Source organism: Salmo salar, chromosome 07 (assembly GCF_965601325.2).
Source record: "Salmo salar chromosome 07, fSalSal1, whole genome shotgun sequence".
NCBI lineage: Eukaryota > Metazoa > Chordata > Actinopteri > Salmoniformes > Salmonidae > Salmo > Salmo salar.
This window is the reverse complement of record NC_138297.1, coordinates 33,029,926-33,052,500: the sequence shown is the minus strand read 5'-3', so window position 1 is coordinate 33,052,500 and position 22,575 is coordinate 33,029,926. Positions and strand designations below refer to the sequence as shown.

The following is a 22,575-nucleotide window of genomic DNA, read 5'->3' as shown; positions in this document are numbered from 1 at the left end:
TATTTATTTAATCAATTGGAGTAATCTGTTAGTCATGCCAGTAGCCTCTACACCAGTGGTTGCTAATGTGTACACTTTAGGGTAGGATCCCTTGTGTAGTAAAGTAAGTACACCTTGTTATTGTGGTCTAAAGGTATTCCTTTGACAGGGAAGCTTCATAAGACTAAAAGACAACTCCGACTTCCACCTCTCCACCCTAGAGACAATGACTGAAGTGCACTTGAGTGTGCTTTGAAACCACCTTCACTCAGTGTTAGACTACATTATTGATGTGTGGTACAATATGTCTATATGTATCAGTGCTATAACAATGATAAGTCCTTATGTCCTTATGATAAGTCCTTACTCGTAGCACGCGCTCCAGCAGGTATATCTCACTGGTCACCCCCAAAGCCAATTCCTCCTTTTTTTCATCTTTCCTTCCAGTTCTCTGCTGCCAATGACTGGAACGAACTGCAAAAATCTCTGAAGCTGGAGACTCATATCTCCCTCACTAGCTTTAAGCACCAGCTGTCAGAGCAGCTCACAGATCACTGCACCTGTACATAGCCCATCTGTAAACAGCCCATCTATCTACCTACCTCATCCCCATACTGTATTTATTTATTTATTTATTTATCTTGCTCCTTTGCACCCCAGTATCTCTACTTGCACATTCATCTTCTGCACATCTACTATTCCAGTGTTTAATTGTTATATTGTAATTACTTCGCCACCATGGCCTATTTATTGCCTTACCTCACCTCATTTGCACTCACTGTATTTAGACTTTTTTTTTTCTTTTGTTCTACTGTATTTTTGACTGTATGTTTTGTTTATTCCATGTGTAACTCTGTGTCGAATTGCTACGCTTTATCTAGACCAGGTCGCAGTTGCAAATGAGAACTTGTTCTCAACTAGCCTACCTGGTTAAATAAAGGTAAAATAAAATAAATATCTAGTCAAAAATCTGACATGGCCCCCAGCAATGTTACAGTAGGTGCTGTTTTATTTATATATATATGCAGGGTCCCTTGATAAGGTGTGTGTGTATGTACACACACTGTGGAGCAGGCAGACTATAATGTATTGTTCTCTGCTGGACGTCAGACAGCAGCTCTGGAGGGGGCACAACACCCTACAGTGAGACGATAGAGAATCCCTGCCCATTGATTAAGGTGTGTGTGTGTGTGTTATCCTGTGTACTAATGTGTCTCTACCCCCTGCAGGTCGTCATGCGGAGGACATCTTTGGAGAGCTGTTCAATGAAGCCAACAGCTTCTACATGAGAATGAACAACCTACAGGAGAGAGTAGACATACTGGCTGTCAAAGTCACACAGCTAGACTCCACTGTGGAAGAAGGTGTGTTTTCATCTTAGTTTGTCACCTGACAAAGTATGTTGGTACATGGGATAAAGCATAGCAGCAGCAGCATATCACCTACAGCCGCTTCACTGAATGAATGCAGCGCTCTATCTGTTTTGCAGCAGTGAGTTTTTCCCCAGTGCTGGTGTGATTGAATGAAGCTACTCTGTCTGTGGTGGAATTTGGAATGTGCATATAATTGGGAAATGCTAAGTGGGATGCTTGTGACGACTCAACTCTGACGTCCCCCCATTGAAGTTGAAATTTTAACCATAACCCTTAGTTAACCGTTTAAGGTTAGGGTTTAGGGCAGGGTCGTCCCAAGGATCCCACTTAGAATCCACCATATGATCTACACACTCTTGATTGAGTGTGTATTGTGCTGTCCCACATAAAAAATACTACAGTTTAATATAAAATACTAAATAACAGAATTTTATACTATGTTATTGTGTAGTAAACTGTAGTATACTGTGGAATACTATACTACACACTGTAGTATTCCTCAATCGTGTTGTGCTTACTACATCATTTTGTAGTATACTGTAGAATATTATACTCCACACTGTAGTATCCCTTGATAGTGTAGTGCTTACTATAGTATTTTTTAGTATACTGTAGAATACTATACTACACAATGCCCTCTCCCACCTGGATAAGAGGATCACCATAGTGCCCTCCAAGCTCATCACTAAGCTTTCCCAAAAACACTATAGTGAATACTGTAGTATATAAATATAGTAATACTACAGTATGCTATAGTATTTTCTTCATGTGGCCTGCTACAGTGGTGTGAGCTGTACTGTGCCTTAGCTGCAGTGGAGTAGTGAAGTGACCCAGCTTTTCTTAGAGATTCAGGAGGGATGAACACAAACACAGACACACACGCACTGGATTCAGGAGGGATGAGCGACCACCTGAGAGAGAGGCACTGTATTACACGACTAATAATAACCTTGCCTCTGTCATATCCTCCACTCCTCTTTTCTCCTACACGTGTCTTCCACCTTTCTATTCCCCGTTTTCCCCTCTTCTCTCTGGCACCCCCTCTTTTGTCCTTCTTCCCTTTCATATCCTATTTCTTCTCTGCTTCTCCCTTCTAGTTTTTTAATCTGCTTTCCTCTTCTCTCCTGTCTCCTACTCACCCATTCCATCCATACCTTACACACTGTGTGCTGTTAGAGTAGTATCTCTCTTTCAGTCCCCATAGGAATGCATTGTCTCTTCAGCCACATAGAGAAGCACTGTATTGGCAACCCACAGGGAGTTGCATTGTCAATGTGATGGCTAAGCACTCTTTTTGTGTGTGTGTGTTGTGCGTGCGCGTGCGTTATAAACTCTCGACTGTCTGACCTTCAAACAAACCAGCCACGTGCGTTTGTGTGTCTGCTGACCTTTTTCTAGCCTGTAGAGGTGTCAGACTCAACGGATAGGGGTGAGTGCTTTTTAAAGTGTGTGTGTGTGTGCGCACGTGTGTACGTTCGTTTATGCATACATGGGTGCATGATTTAGGTTGTGGTTGTTGTTCCTGTGGATATTTGGTTTTGGACTCTGGCTTTGTGGTTTGTCTGCTTGAATATTTTGGTGTGTGTGTCAGTGGCTTTCCTCCTGATTATTAATCGATGAGCCTCGTGCTGTGCTTTCGTGTGTGTGTTTTCTGTGTGTATCGTGTGTGTCTATGTCCCGCTGACAGATGTAAAGACAAAGGGACAGACGTCTGCAATGATACATGGGAGGGAGGTATTTGTATTTATTAGGGATCCACATTAGCTGCTACCAAGGCAGGGGTCCAAACACATTAAGGCACTTACATAAAACAAAAGATAAAACGGTACATCCATAAAGCATTATTGCACCGCTACATACACTATATATACAGAAGTATGTAGACACCACTTCAAATGAGTGGATTCTGTCATTTCAGCCACACCTGTGTATAAAATCGAGCACACAGCTCTGCAATCTCCATAGACTAACATTGGCAGTAGAATGCCCTTACTGAAGAGCTCAGTGGCTTTCAACGTGGCACCGTCATAGGATGCCACCTTTCCAACAAGTCAGCTCGTCAAATTTCTGCCCTGCTAGAGCTGCCCCGGTCAACTCTAAGTGCTGTTATTGTGATGTGGAAACATCTAGGAGCAACACTGCTCAGCCGCAAAGTGGTAGGCCACACAAGCTCACAGAACAGGACTACCGAGTGCTGAAGCACGTAGCGCATAAAAATCTGCCCTCGGCTCATTACCGAGTTCCAAACTGCCTCTGGAAGCAACATCCGCACAAGAACTGTTTGTCGGGAGCTTCATGAAATGGGTTTCCATGGCCGAGCACAGAAGCCTAAGATCGCCATGCGCAATGGAGTGGTGTAAAGCTCGCCGCCATTGGACTCTGGAGCAATGGAAATGCCTTCTCTGGAGTGATGAATCACGCTTCACCATCTGGCAGTCCGACGGATGAATCTGGGTTTGTCAGATGCCAGGAGAACGCTACCTGCCCGAATGCATAGTTCCAACTGTAAAGTTTGGTGGAGGAGGAATAATGTCTTTGGCTGTTTCATGGTTCAGGCTAGGCCCCTTAGTTCCACTAAAGGGAAATCTTACCGCTACAGAAAACAATTCTAGACGATTCTGTGCTTCCAACTTTGTGGCAACAGTTTGTGGAAGGCCCTTTCCAGTTTCAGCATGACAATGCCCCGTGCACAAAGCGAGGTCCATGAAGAAATGGTCCATGCAGAAATGGTTTGTCAAGACCGATCTTGACAAACCATTTCTGCATGGACCTCGCTTTGTGCACGGGGGCATTGTCATGCTGAAACTGGAAAGGGCCTTCCCCAAACTGCTCAGCCGACGTGGAAGGTCGGCGTCCCTTCAGCGGGACAGTTGTAAATCATGCAGCGCCTTGTGTCACCATTGCAGATTTTAGAGAAACAACAAATGTCTGTACATATAAGTGTCTTATATCGGCTGAAAGCTTAACAATAATTGAATATAACTGCATTGTCCAATTTACAGTAGCTATTACTGTGAAAAAAGTCCATGCTATTGTTTGAGGAGAGCTCCTAACACCCAAACACTTTTTTCACTGCGATAGGTTTGATAAATTCACCTCTGAAGGAGAAATGTGTACTTACATTCTGAAATCTTGCTCTGATTTATCATCCAAAGGGTCCAAAAGATAACATGAAGTGTCGTTTCGTTAGATAAAATCCTTTTTCATATCCTTAAAAGGTCCATATAGCATGCACGATAAATTTTGTATTTCCACAGGTTCAATTTGCAAATAAAGGAATCTGTGACAATCTAACCATAAATGTTGTTTCAACCAGGCAAATCACGTTCGTATGTATTCCTCCGAGATCCTAGAACATAACCAGACTTCACTATATCATTAGGGGTGTGGTATAACCTATAGGACGCCAAATTTGGTCAGAGAGCGACGCCTTCATGGCACGCCGATGACGCGGCCGGTCTTCATTTGATCGACTGTATCTTTGTCAAACAAAGCTAGCTAGATAGCCAATGAGCTGGGCTGAACGGGAGTATCCGGAAACCCTGTATCTGTCGCAAAATGTAGATGCTAACGTTTTGCGACAGCATGCCTTTTCCTTTTGGACAAAAATTATAAGAATATTCAGTTATGAAAACTGGTTGTTTTGCAAATGTTGAACTTATAATATGGCTGCTAATACTGGAAAGTCCAAGTATACAGATTTGATGATATTCTTGCAGAAAAATGTAATGTGAATGCAAATGTCTCCTTCACGATTTGCCCAATGTATGACACTAAATGTCATGCAGTTTGTTCATACTTCAAGTTATCCATCTGAAACGTTGCACATACACTGCTGCCACCTTGTGGACATAATCGGAATTACAACCAGAGTGATGGCTAGAACTGGGACCTTTCTCTTGCATTTCAAAGATGGTGGTAGAAAAAAATTGTTTGTTTTTTCTTAGCATTTTCTTCTACCAGATCTAGTGTGTTATTCTCCTACATTCAATTCACATTTCTACAAACTTCAAAGTGTTTCTTTTCAAATGGTACCAAGAATATGGATATCCTTGCTTCAGGGCTTGAGCTACAGGCAGTTAGATTTGGTATGCCATTTCATTTTAGGTAAAAATTGAAAAAAAGGGGGCTATCCAGCACAGCTTGCGCGCTGCCCCAGAATTCTATGGCACGTTATTAAGTGTCAGCCATTGTTGCCATTAATGCTAGTTAGTGCTAGTTTGACCACCAGAGGGCATTTTTGAGAAGCATTTGACTGTTTATATTGGCTGTACTAGAGCAGTGGTTCCCAAACCTTTTTATAGTCCCGTACCCCTTCAAACATTCAAGCTCCAACTGCACCAGGGTCAGCGCACTCTCAAATGTTGTTTTTGCCATCATTGTAAGCCCGCCCCACACACACTATATGATACATTTTTTAAACATAAGAATGAGTGTGAGTTTTTGTCACAACCCGGCTCGTGGGAAGTGACAGAGCTCTTACAGGACCAGGGCACAAATAATAATCAGTCATTTTGCTCTTTATTTAGCCATCTTCTATATAAAACCTTATTTGTTCATCGAAAATTATTAACTCACCACAGGTTAATGAGAAGGGTGTGCTTGAAAGGATGCACATAACTCTGCAATGTTGGATTGTATTGGTGAGTCTGTCTTAAATCGTTTTCCACACACAGTCTGTGTGCCTGTATTTAGTTTTTATGCTAGTGAGGGTCGAGAATCCACTCTCACATAGGTATGTGGTTGCAAAGGGCATCAGTGTCTTAACGGCGTGATTTGCCAAGGCAAGAAACTCTGAGCACAGTCCTATCCAGAAATCTGGCAGTGGCTTCTGATTAAATAAAATTTTCACAGAACCGCTTTTTGCAATTTTGATGAGGCATGAATCAGTAAGTGGACTGGAGGCAGGGCATGAAAGAGATAACGAATCCAGTTGTTTGTGTCGTCTGTTTCGGGAAATACCTGCGTAAATGCGCACCCACCTCACTCAGGTGTTTCGGTATATCACATTTGGCATTGTCCTTAAGCTTAAGTTCATTTGCACACAAAAAAATCATACAATGATGGGAAGACCTGTATGACATCCTAGTTAATGCAGACAGAAAAGAGCTCCATGGTCGCTGCCCATATCATTGCATAATGCAGAAAATACACGAGAGTTCAGGGGCCTTGCTTTAACAAAGCTAACCATTTTCACTATAGTGTCCAAAACGTCTTTCAATCCGTCAGGCATTCCCTTGGCAGGAAGGGCCTCTCGGGGGATGCTGCAGTGTACCCAAGTGGCGTTGGGAGCAACTGCTTGCACGCGCGTTACCACTCCACTATGTCTCCCTGTCATGGCTTTTGCGCCATCAGTACAGATACCAACACATCTTGACCTCCAAAGTCCATTTGATGTCACAAAGCTGTCCAGTACTTTAAAAATATCCTCTCATGTTGTCCTGGTTTCCAGTGGTTTGCAGAAGAGGATGTCTTTCTTAATTGACCCCCCATAAACATAACAGGCATATAGCAGGAGCTGTGCCAGGCCCGCCACGTCTGTTGACTCATCCAGCTGTAATGCATATAATTCACTGGCTTGTATGCGAAGCAGTAATTGTTTCAAAACATCTCCTGCCATGTCACTGATGCATCTTGAAACAGTGTTGTTTGATGAAGTCATTGTCTGTATAGTTTTTTTGGGGCCTTTTGGGCATTGTCCCAGCCATATCTGCGGCAGCAGGAAGAATTAAGTCCTCCACAATAGTATGGGGCTTGCCTGTCCTAGCCACTCAGTAACTCACCATATAAGACGCTTCCAGCCCCTTCTTATTAATTGTATCCGTTGCGTTTATGCATGTCTTACTACTCGAAAGTCATCTTAATTCTTGCTCAAACTCACATGGCTTATTTTTCAAATGGTTTTGTTTCTAAATGTATGCACATTTAACTTTTTAAAAACAAAATTATGTGAATCACATTTTTATTTTGCGTACCCCAGTTTGGGAATACCTGTACTGGAGAATATTCAACCTTTTTCTTTGTAAGAACAAAGTATATGGGATTGATTTTAAGAAATGTAAATGAAAAATTATACATCTGACAGAACGCCTAATTCAGTAACACTAAACAAGGATTAGATAGAGGCAGAGTTTATAGGAAGAGCCATGGATGTATAGCTGAGGGAAAGGTGGAAAGTATCTGGGGAAACTACATTACCTTTTAATTTAGCGAGAAGAAAACATGACAATAAGAAAGAGAACGTTTTGTTAACGTGGGGGGGGTGGCTAGCTTTCAAAAGTTGGCACTGTTCAACGTGACCGTTCGGGAGTAGGCTACTAAGTGACTGCGAGTGAATAGCAAAATAATCCTAATCTTTCCACACCCTAATTGTAGGCTAACCAATACCCAAACGGAGATTCAGTGAAAAATTTAAATCTAATTGATTTATGAAGACCAGTCCCCATGCTTGTCTCAGAGCAGCGCGAAACGGTGCTGAAATAGTTGACGCGGGTAGGCTATTGCTTCAAATTCTATTATAACAATTGGATGACTTTGGGTGTTCCAGTAGGCAACAATTTGTTGCCTTATTTAGCCTGCTTTATCCTTAAAAGAACTCCAGCACAGAGAAGAGAAAGGGGCCTTAAATAATTAAACAATAAAGCAATTGAATTCACAAATGCATTTAACTGTTTTTAATATTGGCCATCAACCAAAAACACAGCATCTACCATGGTATTCCATTTCCAGCGAGACTATTCAAGCCATCGACTCACTGATGGTTGAAGATGATGAGCGATCGGCAAAGGCAATCTGGAATCTGCTGGCATCACGGCACAACATCGCTCTAATCACAGAAGACCGTTGAAGAAACTTGAGTGGACTTATGGAAAGGCTCTGTAAGACATTTTATTTATATACACACACACACACACAGTGGCAAAAAAAAATTCTGCATAAATTGGTCATAAAATTTGATCTGATCTTCATCTAGATCACAACAATAGATCTGTGCATATTTGTTAACAACAGCTGGTGCACGAAATCTAAGGAAGTCTCTAGATTTTGCTCACCTGATGTAGAGTAGAGAGTTTTCAGCTATACTTTTCGTGGCTGTTTATTTACCACCACAGAAAGATGCTGTATGAGGAAATAAGCAAACAGGAAACCACTCACCCAGAGGCGGTGCTCCTAGTGGCCGGAGACTTTAATGCAGGGAAACTTAAATAGGTTCTACCAAATTTCTATCAACATGTTAAATGTGCAACCAGAGGGAAAAGAATTCTAGATCACCTGTACTCCACACACATTCCTAATCAATCCTCAGGTACCCTAATATGTAAATAAACGATCAAATTTAAGACGGAGAATACTGGAGACCATTACCGGAGATAAATAACGGAACGCGCAACAAACACTACAGCCAAAATGGGAGCCACTTAGAAAAACTACAAATTCTAGCTCATTTTTCAAAAAACAAGCCTGAAACTCTTTCTAAAGACTTGACATCTAGTGGAGGCCCTAGGAACTGCAATCTGGGAGGTCTTCCTTTTTTATTCCCATTCCCAGCCATTGTAATCAGTGGTGAGCTGAAAAAAAAACTATTCTGGATGGATTGTCCTCAGGTTTTCACCTGCCATATCAGTTCTGTTATACTCAGACATTTTTTTAACAGTTTTGGAAACTGTAGAGTGTTTTCTATCCAATACTGCCAATTTTATGCATATCCTAGCTTCTGGGCCTGAGTAACGGGCAGTTTACTTTGAGCACCTCATTCATCCAAACGTCCGAATACTGCCCCCTAGCCCGAAGAAGTTAATATTAGACATCACGCACCAGCAGTTGTTGACAAATAGACACACACCCCCACCCCTCGTCTTACCAGACCTAGCTTCTCTGTTCTGCCGGTGCATGGAAAATCCTGCCAGCTTTATATTATCCGTGTCGTCGTTCAGCCACGACTCGGTGAAACATAAGATATTACAGTTTTTAATGTCCCGTTGGTAGGATAATCTTGATCGTACGCCATCGATTTTATTTCCCAATGATTGCACATTGGCCAATAGAACGGATGGGAGTTTACTCGCTTGCCTACAAATTTTCAGAAGGTAGCCCAACCTTTTTCTCCGTCTTTTCTTCACGCAAATGACGGGGATTTGGGCCTGTTACCGGGAAAGCAGTATATCCTTCCCGTCAAACTCGTTAAGGAAGAAAAAAATATTCTTCCAGTTCAAAGTGAGTAATCGCTATTCTGATGTCCAGAAGTTATTTTCAGTCATAAGAGATGGTAGCAGCAACATTATGTACAAAATAAGTAAATAAAGAGGTTATGTACAACGCGAAAAAACAAACAAATGGCACAGTTTGTTAGGAGCACGTAAAACGTCAGCCATCCCCTCCGGCGCCATTATACATCTTTGTAGTGACTGGGTCTATTGATACACCATCAAAAGCGTAGTTAACCTCTATGGGCTAGGTGGGACGCTAGCGTCCCCCCCGTGGTGCACTCCATCAACAGCAGGTGCATTTCAAGAGCGGCAAATTTGAATCCAAATAAATGTCAAAATTCAAATTTTTCAAACATACAACTATTTTACACCCTTTGAAAGATAAACATCTCCTTAATCTAACCACGTTTTACGATTTCAAAAAGGTTTTACGGCGAAAGCATAAATTTAGAGTATGTTAGGACAGTACATTTACAAGAGTTGTGTGTAATGTTTTGTCAAGTCAAAGACAGGGTCACCAAAACCATAAAACCAGCTAAAATGATGCACTAACCTTTTACAATCTCCATCAGATGACACTCCTAGGACATTATGTTAGACAATGCATGCATTTTTAGTTCTATCAAGTTCATATTTATATCCAAAAACAGCGTTTTACTATGGCATTGATGTTGAGGAAATCGTTTCCCTCCAATAACCGGCAGTCAAGTCAACACCACAAATTAAATAATTAAAATTAGAAAACATTGGTAAAATATTATATTGTCATTTAAAGAATTATAGATTTACATCTCTTGAACGCAATCAACTTGCCAGATTTAAAAATAACCTTACTGGGAAATCACACTTTGCAATAATCTGAGCACTGCACCCAGAAAAATACGCGTTGCGATACAGACTAGACGTCATGTTGGGGAGATCTAAAATCGAAAATACTATGTAAATAATCCATTACCTTTGATTCTCTTCATCAGATGTCACTTCCAGGTATCACAGGTCCATAACGAATGTAGTTTTGTTCAAAAAAGCTCATCATTTATGTCCAAAAATCTCCGTCTTGTTAGCACATGATCTAAGCCAGCCGGACTTCTCGTCATGAACGAGGGGAAAAAATATATTTACGTTCGTTCAAACATGTCAAACGTTGTATAGCATAAATCATTAGGGCCTTTTTTAACCAGAACATGAATAATATTCAAGGTGGACGAATGCATACTCTTTTATAACGTATTGGAACGAGGGTACCCAACATGAACTCGCGCGCCAGGTGTCTAATGGGCCATCATCGTTCCATGGCTCTTGTTCGGTCAGATCTCCCTCCAGAAGACTCAAAACACTTTGTAAAGGCTGGTGACATCTAGTGGAAGCAATAGGAAGTGCCAAAATATTCCTCAGCCCCTGTGTTTTTCAATGGGATAGGTTTAAAGGTAATACAACACATCAGGTATCCACTTCCTGTCAGAAAATGTCTCAGGGTTTTGCCTGCCAAATGAGTTCTGTTATACTCACAGACACCATTCAAACAGTTTTAGAAACTTTAGAGTGTTTTCTATCCATATATAATAAGTATATGCATATTCTAGTTACTGGGTAGGATTAGTAACCAGATTAAATCGGGTACATTTTTTTAATCCAGCCATGCAAATACTGCCCCCTAGCCCTAACAGGTTAATAACTTAGCCATGCTCAAAGGGATAGTCAATGTCTGCTTTTTTTATACCCATCTACCAATAGGTGCCTTTCATTGCGACGCATTGGAAAACCTACCTGGACTTTGTGGTTGAATCTGTGTTTGAAATTCACTGCTCAACTGAGGGACCTTATAATTGTGTATGTGGGGTACAGAGATGAGGAAGTCATTCAAAAATCATGTTAAACACTATTACTGTCCATGCGTCTTATTATGTGACTTGAACATCAAATGTTTACTTATTGAGGTTTGCCATAACAAAAGGGTTCAATACTTATTGACTCCAGACAATTCAGCTTTACATTTTTATTAATTTGTAAAATGTTCTAAACACAATTTCACTTTGACATTGTGTGTGTTTGTAGGCCAGTGACGAAAAAATCTAAATTTAATTAATCAGTTTATAATTCAGTTTGTAACATAATGTAGGAAAAGTCAAGGGGTGTGAATTCTTTCTGAAGTGCGTGAATTGGACAATATTGCTGTCCTGCCTGAGCATTCAAAATGTAACGAGTACTTTCGAGTGTCTGGGAAAATGTATGGGAGTAAAAAGTGCATATTTTCTTTAGGAATGTAGTGGCGTTAAAGTGGTCAAAAATATAAATAGTAAAGTACATAAACATTTGAAGATGGAAGTTTACATACACTTATGTTGGAGTCATTAAAACTCGTTTTCCAACCACTCCACACATTTCTTGTTAACAAACTATAGTTTTGGCAAGTCGGTTAGGAGATCTACTTTGTGCATGACACAAGTAATTTTTACAGCAATTGTTTACAGACAGATTATTTCACTTATAATTCAATGTATCACAATTACAGTGGTTCAGAAGTTTATGTACACTAAGTTGACTGTGCCTTTTAAACAGCTTGGAAAATTCCAGAAAATGTCATGGCTTTAGAAGCTTCTGATAGGCTAATTGACATCATTTGAGTCATTTGGAGGTGTACCTGTGGATGTATTTCAAGGCCTACCTTCAAACTCAGTGCATCTTTGCTTGACATCATGGGAAAATCTAAAGAAATCAGCCAAGACCTCAGAATTTTTTTTGAAGAAATCCACAAGTCTGGTTCATCCTTTTGGAGCAATTTCCAAATGCCTGAAGGTACCATGTTCATCTGTACAAACAATAGTACGCAAGTATAAACTCCATGGTACCACGCAGCCGTCATACCGCTCAGGAAGGAGACGCGTTCTGTCTCCTAGAGTTGAACGTACTTTGGTGCGAAAAGTGCAAATCAATCCCAGAGCAACAGCAAAGGACCTTGTGAAGATGATGGAGGAAACAGGTACAAAAGTATCTTTAACCACATTAAAACGAGTCCTATATCGACATAACCTTAAAGGTCACTCAGCAAGGAAGAAGCTACTGCTCCAAAACCGCTATAAAAAGCCAGACTACGGTTTGCAACTGCACAGTACAGATCATACTTTTAAGAGAAATGTCCTCTGGTCTGATGAAACAAAAATAGAACTGTTTGGCCATAATGACCATCGTTATGTTTGGAGGAAAAAGTGAGAGGCTTGCAAGCTGAAGAACACCATCCTAACCCTGAAGCACGGGGGTGGCAGCATCATATTGTGGGGGTGCTTTGCTGCAGGAGGGACTGGTGCACGTCACAAAATAGATGGCATCATGAGGATGGAAATTATGTGGATATATTGAAGCAACATCTCAAGACATCAGTCAGGAAGTTCCAGCTTGGTCGCAAATGGGTCTTACAAATGGACAATGACCCTAAGCATACTTCTGGAATTATGGCAAAATGGCTTAAGGACAGCAAAGTCAAGGTATTGGAGTGGCCATCACAAAGCCCTGACCTTAATCCTATAGAAAATTCATGGGCAGAAGTGAAAAAGCGTGTGTGAGCAAGGAGGCCTACAAACCTGACTCAGTTACACCAGCTCTGTCAGGAGAAATGGGCAAAAATCCACCCAATTTATTGTGGGAAGCTTGTAGAAGGCTACCCAAAACGTTCGACCCACGTTAAATAATTTAAAGGCAATGCTACCAAATACTAATTGAGTGTATGTAAAGGGATTTTTTACTCTGAATAAATGTCAGGAATTGTGAAAAACTGAGTTTAAATGTATTTGGCTAAGGTGTATGTAAACTTCTGACTTCAACTGTGTATGTGTTTTGTCAGTCCCTTAAAACCTGTGGGCATTTCACACCACTGTGCAGCGATCCAGGATCTCCCAGATGGTGCTGTAACACACGCGCACACACCCTGGCAGACTATTGTACCATTTCAACAGATAAAGCCATGTCAATATAATATCTGCTACTAACATATCTTTACCTTTGGAGATTTGAGGAACATATGGATTATGTTAGGACATGCTATATGTAACCCTTAATGTGCTGTGATCTTAATGCTGATCCTTCCATGGTTCCCCATTATCCGTTCTGCCATGGCATGGGGTGTCACTGGCCACACTGTACCCTAGGGAGAGCACTGCTCCCTGGGCATGATTAGATGGATGGATTTGGGGGTGGTTCCATGGCTTGGGTCTTTTGTTATTGTCATAATCCCTTCTTTCAGAGCTGGGAGGCCACCACACACTGTAGCCCATTTAGAGCATTCCTCCCTGAGCATGATTTGTTGGGTTAAAGGTGTAGGGTCATGCCAGGGGTGATTTAAGCCACACTAAGCTGGCAATAAAGGTAAAGCACAGCTGTTACTGTTGCTTGTTACTGTATATTTTGTAATGTATTGTTCACTGCCCAGAACTTGACGACTGGAGAAATTGTACTGTATATGTATTGTATCCCTCTTTTCAGTTATGTTAGTTACCAGTGTGTTTTTTTGCTGATACAAAGAGTAAGCCTGGTGCTGGACTAAAGAGCACGCTCCATTGATGTAGCTTTTTAGTCCAGGACTAGGCTTATCTGTGTCTAGGACACCGCTCCTCAATATATACAGTACCAGTCAAAAGTTTGGACACACCTACCCATTCAAGGGTGTTTCTTTATTTGTACTATTTTCTACATTGTACAATAATAGTGAAGACATCAAAACTATTAAATAACACATATGGAATCATGTAGTAACCAAAAAAGTGTTATATAAAATATTGTGATTTGTTTTTGAGATTCTTCAAATAGCCACCCTTTGCCTTGATGACAGCTTTGCATACTCTTGGCATTCTCTCAACCAGCTTCATTAGGTAGTCACCTGGAATGCATTTCAATTAACAGGTGTGCCTTGTTAAGTTAATTTGTGGAATTTCTTTCCTTAACGCATTTGTGCCAATCATTTGTGGTGTGAAAAGGTAGGGGGGGTATACAGAAGACAGATCAAATAAGCAAAGAGAAATGACAGTCCATCATTATTTTAAGACATGAATGTCAGTCAATGTAGAAAATGTCAAGAACTTTTAAAGTTTCTTCAAGTGCAGTCTCCAAAACCATCAAGTGCTATGATGAAACTGGCTCTCTAGAGTTCAGGGATGCAAACTAGTCACCTTTTGGCGAAATTCGACGTTTTGAATCCAAAATAGGTGAAGCAGTTTGGAGCAGTACTGGCTGTATCCAGTACTGACTGTATCCAAGGCTCAGCCAATCGTTTACTTAACAACAGAATGCAGAGCAGCAAGCGACTGAAGAGAGAAGAGACAACCAATTTGCTAGTTACAGCATCAGCGTGCGCTCTGGAAAGACAGCATAGAGTAGAAAGGCAGTTACAGCAGCTCGTCCCCTGATGATAACGAAGAGTTAACGTTAGGTGAGAAGCCTGACCACGGAGACGGGGGTAAGAAGGTGATGAAGCGTACTTCATGAGCTGTAACTGACAAACAACTGGCATTTGGAAAGTTTGAGGTGAGGCCTGAGGAAGAAAGTGTGGTGGAACAAGTATTAGCATTGTTAGTTGTCTTGCTAGCTGGATCGAATTCTCCGTTAGCTAGCCAAAGAAATGTTGAGAAACATTAGCCAACTCATCTGATCAAATAATTGAGTTCATGGTGTCAAAATTAGCTTGCTAATAAAGTCAGACAGCTAACTTTAGCTAGCTAACGTTACAACATCAGATGAGTTAACATTTAGTAACCTAACCAATTCACTATAGTATTGACGTTAACTGGTATATGACTCCTTGCCGTTGAAGTTATAACGCGTTAGTTGCTTAATGGACCCTAGCGATCAGTGTGAAATGTTAACTAGCTAACGAACTAACCACTATCTGTTAACTAATGTTTTCCCTCTACAGTATGTTGTTAATTTTCAGAATGAGAGAATTGAGTGAAAATGAGGCTTTTACTGGTTAAACAAGTGGATTCAGGGATCAAGGGTAGCTGGAGTTGGGCCTGGCTTAAGCTGGATGCCACTATAGAGGTGAAGGGAACATCACACACTTTCCCTCTTTCTCACTTTTGCTGGCACATTTTGTAGAAATTGTTTAATGTGCTGTGTAGCCCAAAGATATTGTTTTTGTTGTATTGAACTTGACAGTAACGTGTATGTGTGAGAGAGTGGGATTATAATTTTTGTGCACTTGATCGATGTCTTTAGTGGCCACTATAATATAGCAAAAATAGAATGCCTGTTTGTTTCATTCTATTTCTACTTTAAGATGAGGTTTTTTCCCCCAAGTGCAATATTTATGTGTGTGTTCACAAGCGTTCTGTTATAAAGGCTGTCATGGCTAACTGCAATATTAGTGTATTGTTTTTTTCTCAAGACTTGAGTGTCATTTGCAGTAAAGTCTAGGTGACAAATAACATTGAATTGCTTTCTTTACATTTTTTTAGCTGTGAGTTAGGTTCACATTAACCACTTTTTATTTTACACACAGAGACTGATCATGTTCACGAATTACTGCAAAGAAACTACTACTAAAGGACACCAATAAGAAGAAGATTTGCTTGGGCCAAGAAACACGAGCAATGGACATTACACCAGTGGAAATTTGTCCTGTGGTCTGATTTAGTCCAAATTTGAGTTTTTTTTGTTCCAACTGCCGTGTCTTTGAGGCTCTGAGTAGGTGAACGGATGATCTCCGCATGTGTGGTTCACACCGTGAAGCATGAAGGAGGTGATGGTGTGGGTGTGCTTTGCTGGTGACACTGTCCATGATCATGGCTGCCACATCATTCTGCAAAGATATGCCATCCCATCTGGTTTGTGCTTAGTTGGACTATCATTTGTTTTTCAACAGGACAATGACCCAACACACCTCCAGGCTGTGTAAGGGCTATTTGGCCAAGTAGGAGAGTGATGGAGTGCTGCATCAGATGACCTGGCCTCCACAAATCAACCGACCTCAACCCAATTGAGATGGTTTGGGTTGAGTTGGACCGCAGTGTGAAGGAAAAGCATCCAACAAGTGCTTAGCATATGTGGGAACTCATTCAAGACTGTTGGAGTAGCATTCCAGGTGAAACTGGTTGAGAGAATGCCAAGAGGAGTGCAAAGCTGCCATCAAGGCAAAGGGTGGCTACTTTGAAGAATCTGTTTATCACATTTTTTGCTTACTACATGATTCCATATGTGTTATTTTATAGTTTTGATGTCTTCGCTATTATTCTACAATGTAGAAAATAGTGAAAATAAATAAAAACCCTTGAATGAGTAGGCGTGTCAAAACTTTTGACTGGTACTGTATGTATGTTATTTTACTGCTATAGGATGTAATTTACTATTATGTATTGATTTTGAACCCTACCGTTTTTCACTCTTTATGCGGTGCACAATGCAGAGAACACCGGAGTGGAGAATAATCATTTAATTACCATAGTGAATTATTGTAATGTTTGTTTGTGTCAATTAATGCCTTAAGGGATGGGATGCCAATTGGCGATTTGACACGAAAATAAAATGTAATTCATTCATATACACCATAAACGTGCTGATGGTTTTGTGTGTGTGTGTGTGTGTGTGTGTGTGTGTGTGTGTGTGTGTGTGTGTGTGTGTCTGTCTGTCTTCTCCAGTCTCTCTGCAGGACATCAACATGCGTAAAGCGTTTAAGAGCAGTACCATCCAGGACCAACAGGTGGTCTCACGAACCTCAGTCCCCAACCCTGTGGTAGAGATGTACCATCGCTGTGACAAACCTCCACCTCTCAACATACTCAGTACCTATAGGTTAGTACCTTTTTAGTATACTTATCTTCTAGCCTGACTACCCATCCACATCGATCTGGCCAAACACCACACCCACCAGCATTTCTTCTCCACAATGAGTCTGGATTTGCTTTCCTCCCTGACGTCTTGTAGAATGCAAACACATTCTGACCGTTTGAATTGGTCCTGGAAACCGATGGGTTGGGCCAGACCTGACCTGGCCTAACATCATTGGCTTTGATACTCTGATAGGTTTGAGATTATCCAATGGCTGATTAATTTGTTTTGTACACTGCCCCTCATTTTGACGATAGGCAACTTGGTTAGTTAGACCTCTGGTTAGTTGGTTAGTTAGACCTCTGTCCCCCACCCTGTGGTAGTGATGTACCATTGCTGTGACAAACCTCCACCTATCAACATACTCAGCCTCTATAGGTCAGTACCTCAGTATACTCAGCCCCAATAGTCAGCCTGTAGTTCAGTTAAACCACCACCTCTCTGAAAGCATACAGGTAAGATCATCCTCACCATTGCTGTGAATCCCAGTCTGATGCTGAGAAAGGCACATCACTGACCCAACACTGTGAATGACTAATGCAATCGATGCAATGCACCTGACCCATTTCGATCTCTCTCGTCCTCCCTTCTCTCTCTCGCTCTCTCTCTCTCTCTCTCTCTCTCTCTCTCCATCCCTCTCTCCAGGGATGATAAGAAGGATGCGTTGAAGTTCTACACAGACCCCTCCTACTTCTTCATGCTGTGGAAAGAAAAGATGCTGCAGGCCACGGAGGACAAGAGGAAGGAGAAGAGACGACAGAAGGTGTGTGTGTGTGTGTGTGTGTGTGTGTGTGTGTGTGTGTGTGTGTGTGTGTGTGTGTGTGTGTGTGTGTGCGCGCGCAAGTATGCAGGTGCGTGTGTGCTCGGTCTCTTCATTCTCTCTGTCACTGCCTCTTTCTCTCCCCCTCTTTCTTTCGCTCTGTGCCTCTGGTAGTTGTCTAATTGCTGATAGTGATTGTGTTCAAACATGTCAAGTCAACTTCTGTCACTAGAGTCACTCCAGTGTGTGTGAGGGTGTGCTGAACTTTACTATACTGTATGCTTGAATGGGGAAAGCGAGAATGTCATCCATTACTGCTTCACTGCTATGTTTTTTGCATCTCCACATGCTTCTGTTTATCATTCTGTCTTTATCTCACGTTCCATTTGCTTTGCTGCATTATAATCCGGACCGTGTGTGTTGAACTCAACCACACTCTCACGCCCATTCTACTTCCCATTCCCTGAGAAACACAACCCCTCTTGCTGTCTAAAGACAACTTCAGTTATAACCCCTCTCTCGGATATCTACAGTGCATTCGGAAAGTATTCAGACACCTTGGATTTTTCCACATTTTGTTAGTTACAGCCTTATCGTAAAATGCATTACAAAAAAAAAAATCCTTATCAATCAGTTTTGAAAAAGGTGGCCAGTAATAAACTGGTCTTAAACATCTCTAAAACTAAGAGTATTGTATTTGGTACAAATCATTCCCTAAGCTCTTGTCCTCAGCTAAATCTGGTGATGAATGGTGTTGCTGTTGAACAAGTTGAGGAGACTAAATTACTTGGTGTGACCTTAGATTGTAAACTGTCATGGTCTATTAGAGGTCGACCGATTTTATGATTATTTTTTTTCAACGCCGATACCAATTATTGGAGGACCAAAAGCCGATAGCAATTTTTTTGGTATATATTTGTAATAATGACAATTACAACAATACTCAATAAACACGTTTATTTTAACTTAATATAATACATCAATAAAATCAATTTAGTCGCAAATAAATAATGAAACATGTTCAATTTGGTTTAAATAATGCAAAACAGAGTGTTGGAGAAGAAAGTAAAAGTGCAATATCTGCCATGTAAAAAAGCTAACGTTTAAGTCCTTGCTCAGAACATGAGAACATATGAAAGCAGGTGGTTCCTTTTAACATGAGTCTTCAATATTCCCAGGTAAGAAGTTTTAGGTTGTAGTTATTATAGGACTATTTCTCTCTATACCATTTGTATTTCATATACCTTTGACTATTGGATGTTCTAATAGGTACTTTAGTATTGCCAACCTAATCTCGGGAGTTGATAGGCTTGAAGTCATAAACAGCGCCATGCTTGAAGCATTGCGAAGAGCTGCTGGCAAACGTAGGAAAGTGCTGTTTGAATGAATGCTTACGAGCCTGCTGCTGCCTACCACTGCTCAGTCAGACTGCTCTATCAAATCATAGACTTAATTATAATATAATAACACACAGAAATACGAGCCTTAGGTCATTAATATGGTAAAATCCAGAAACTATCAATTCGAAAACAAAATGTTTATTCTTTCAGTGAAATAGGGAACTGTTCCGAATTTTATCTAACGGGTGGCATCCATAAGTCTAAATATTGCTGTTACATTGCACAACCTTCAATGTTATGTCATAATTATGTACAATTCTGGCAAATTAGTTCGCAACGAGCCAGGCGGCCCAAACTGTTGCATATACCCTGACTCTGCGTGCAATGAATGCAAGAGAAGTGACACAATTTGCCTAGTTAATATTGCCTGCTAACATGAATTTCTATTAACTAAATATGCAGGTTTAAAAAAATATACTTCTGTGTATTGATTTTAAGAAAGGTGTTGATGTTTATGGTTAGGTACATTTCGTGCAACGATTGTGCTTTTTTCGCTAATGCACTTTTGTTAAATCATCCCCGTTTGGCGAAGTTGGCTGTCTTTGTTAGGAAGAAATGGTCTTCACACAGTTCGCAACGAGCCAGGCGGCCCAAACTGCTGCATATACCCTGACTCTGTTTCATAGAACGCAAGAGAAGTGACACAATTTCCCTAGTTAAAATAAATTAATGTTAGAAGGCAATATTAACTAAATATGCACTTTTAAAAAAAATATATATACTTGTGTATTGATTTTAATTAAGGTGTTGATGTTTATGATTAGGTACACATTGGTGCAACAACAGTGCTTTATTTCGCGAATGCGCTTGTTAAATCACCCGTTTGGCGAAGTAGGCTGGGATTCAATGATAAATTAACAGGCACTGCATCGATTATATGCAACGCAGGACAAGCTAGATAAACTAGTAATATCATCAACCATGTGTAGTTAACTAGTGATTATGTTAAGATTGATTGTTTTTTTATAAGATAAGTTTAATGCTAGCTAGAACCTTACCATGGCTCCTTGCTGCACTCGTAAAACAGTGCAATGTAATCGGTGTCCAAAAATGCCGATTACCGATTGTTCTGAAAACTTGAAATCGGCTCTAATTAATCGGCCGACCTCTAATATATAAATATATATATATATATATATATACACACACACACACACACACAACAGCTTTATAATAAAATGATTAAATTGTTTATTTTCTTCATCAATCTACACGCAATACCCCATAATGACAAAGTGAAAAAAGGTTTTTAGAAATGTTTTCGTATGAATTCAGACCCTTTGCTATGAGACTCGAAATTGAGCTCAGGTGCATCCTGTTTCCATTGATCATCCTTGAGAAGTTTCTACAACGTGATTTGAGTCCACCTGTCGTAAATTAAATTGATTGGACATGATTTTGAAAGGCAAGCACCTGTCTATATAAGGTCCCACAGTTGACAGTACATATCAGAGCTAAAACCAAGCCGTGAGGTCGAAGGAATTGTCCTTAGCGCTCCGAGACAGGATTGTGTCGAGGCACAGATCTGGGGAAGGTTACCCAAAAAATTATCCAGCATTGAAGGTCCCCAAGAACACATTGGCCTCCATCATTCTTAATAAATGGAAGAAGTTTGGAACCACCAAGACTATTCCTAAGAGCTGGCTGGAGGTGACCAAGAACCCGATGGTCAATCTGACACAGCTCCAGAGTTCCTCTGTGGAGATGAGAGAAACTTCCAGAAGGACAACCATCTCTGCAGCGCTCCACCAATCAGGCCGTTATGGTAGAGTGGCCAGACGGAAGCCACTCCTCAGTAAAAGGTACATGACAGCCCACTTGGAGTTTCACCAAAAAGCACCATAAAAAATAATTATCTTTGGTCTGATGAAACCAAGATTGAACTCGTTGGCCTGAATGCTAAGCGGCACGTCTGGAGGAAACCTGGCACCATCATTATGGTGAAGCATGGTGGTGGCAGCATCATGCTGTGGGAATATTTTTCAGCGGTAGGGACTGGGAGACTAGTCAGTATTGAGGGAAAGATGAATGGAGCGAAGTAATGCGAGGTCCTTGATGAAAATCTGCCCCAGATTGCTCAGGACCCCTGACTGGGGGGGGTGAAGATTCACCTTCCAACGGGACAACGATCCTAAGCACACAGCCAAGATAACACAGGAGTGGCTTCGGGATATGTCTCTGAATGTTCTTAAGTGGCCCAGCCAGAGCCCTGACTTGAACCTGGATCAAACATCTCTGGGGAGACCTGAAAATAACTGTGCCAAGACGCTCCGCATCCAACCTGACAGAGCTTGAGCGGATCTGCAGAGAAGAATGGGAGAAGCTCCCCAAATACAGGTGTGCCAAGCTTGTAGCGTCATACCCAAGAGACTCTAGGCTGTAATCGCTGCCAAAGTACTGAGTGAAGGGTCTGAATACTTATGTTTTGTATTTTTAATAAATGTGCTAAAATGTCACAACCTATTTTTGTGTTATCTTTATGGGGTATTGTATGTTGATTGATGAGGGAAAAAATAAATGTAATACATTTTAGAATAAGACTGTAACATAACAAAATGTGGAAAAAGTCAAGTGCTCTGAACAATTTCCAAATGCACTGTATATCCCGCCTTTCTGTCCCCCTCCTGTCTTCTGTCCCATCTTCTCCCTCACTCTGCTTCTACTCCCCCGTGCCACTATCGCCCCTGTAGACCTCCAGACTTTCACCAGTAGACTGTCTCCTCCTCTTCCCCTCTCTTTTCCCCTACTCTGTCTCTCCCATTTTGTATAACCATAGTATATCTAATGTGTTAGAGCTCTCTATCTCCACGTCTCTCCATCCAGACCAGCTGTCCGACCCACTCTGACCAGGGTAGACCCCACAGCAGACAGGCTCCACCTCGCAGCCCACTACCCAGCTCCGTAAGACCGCCACATCCACAGCTATGTTACCGTGTCTCCCGTCCTTGTTTCCTCCTGGGTCCTCTGGGTGTCTCACTGTTCCTTGTCCAGTGTCCCTTGCGTGTTCAATGTCTTCTACGTCCCTGTTCCCTATGTCCCCTGTC

At 41.2% G+C, this 22,575-nt stretch overlaps 1 protein-coding gene across 2 annotated transcripts in view; it reads left to right on the top strand.

Annotated features, from left to right (window-relative positions):
• Nucleotides 1–22,575, top strand: part of zgc:109889 (WH2 domain-containing protein) — a 75,702-nt gene that overhangs the window by 39,941 nt on the left and 13,186 nt on the right. Inside the window, exons 3-6 of one of the 2 annotated variants that reach the window (XM_045721866.2) lie at nucleotides 1,209–1,343; nucleotides 17,182–17,335; nucleotides 18,017–18,134; nucleotides 22,355–22,432. In XM_045721866.2, coding sequence (XP_045577822.2) covers nucleotides 1,209–1,343; nucleotides 17,182–17,335; nucleotides 18,017–18,134; nucleotides 22,355–22,432 — 485 coding nt within the window. The remainder of the gene's footprint in view (nucleotides 1–1,208; nucleotides 1,344–17,181; nucleotides 17,336–18,016; nucleotides 18,135–22,354; nucleotides 22,433–22,575) is intronic. The other variant, XM_082977559.1, reaches the window with a different exon arrangement.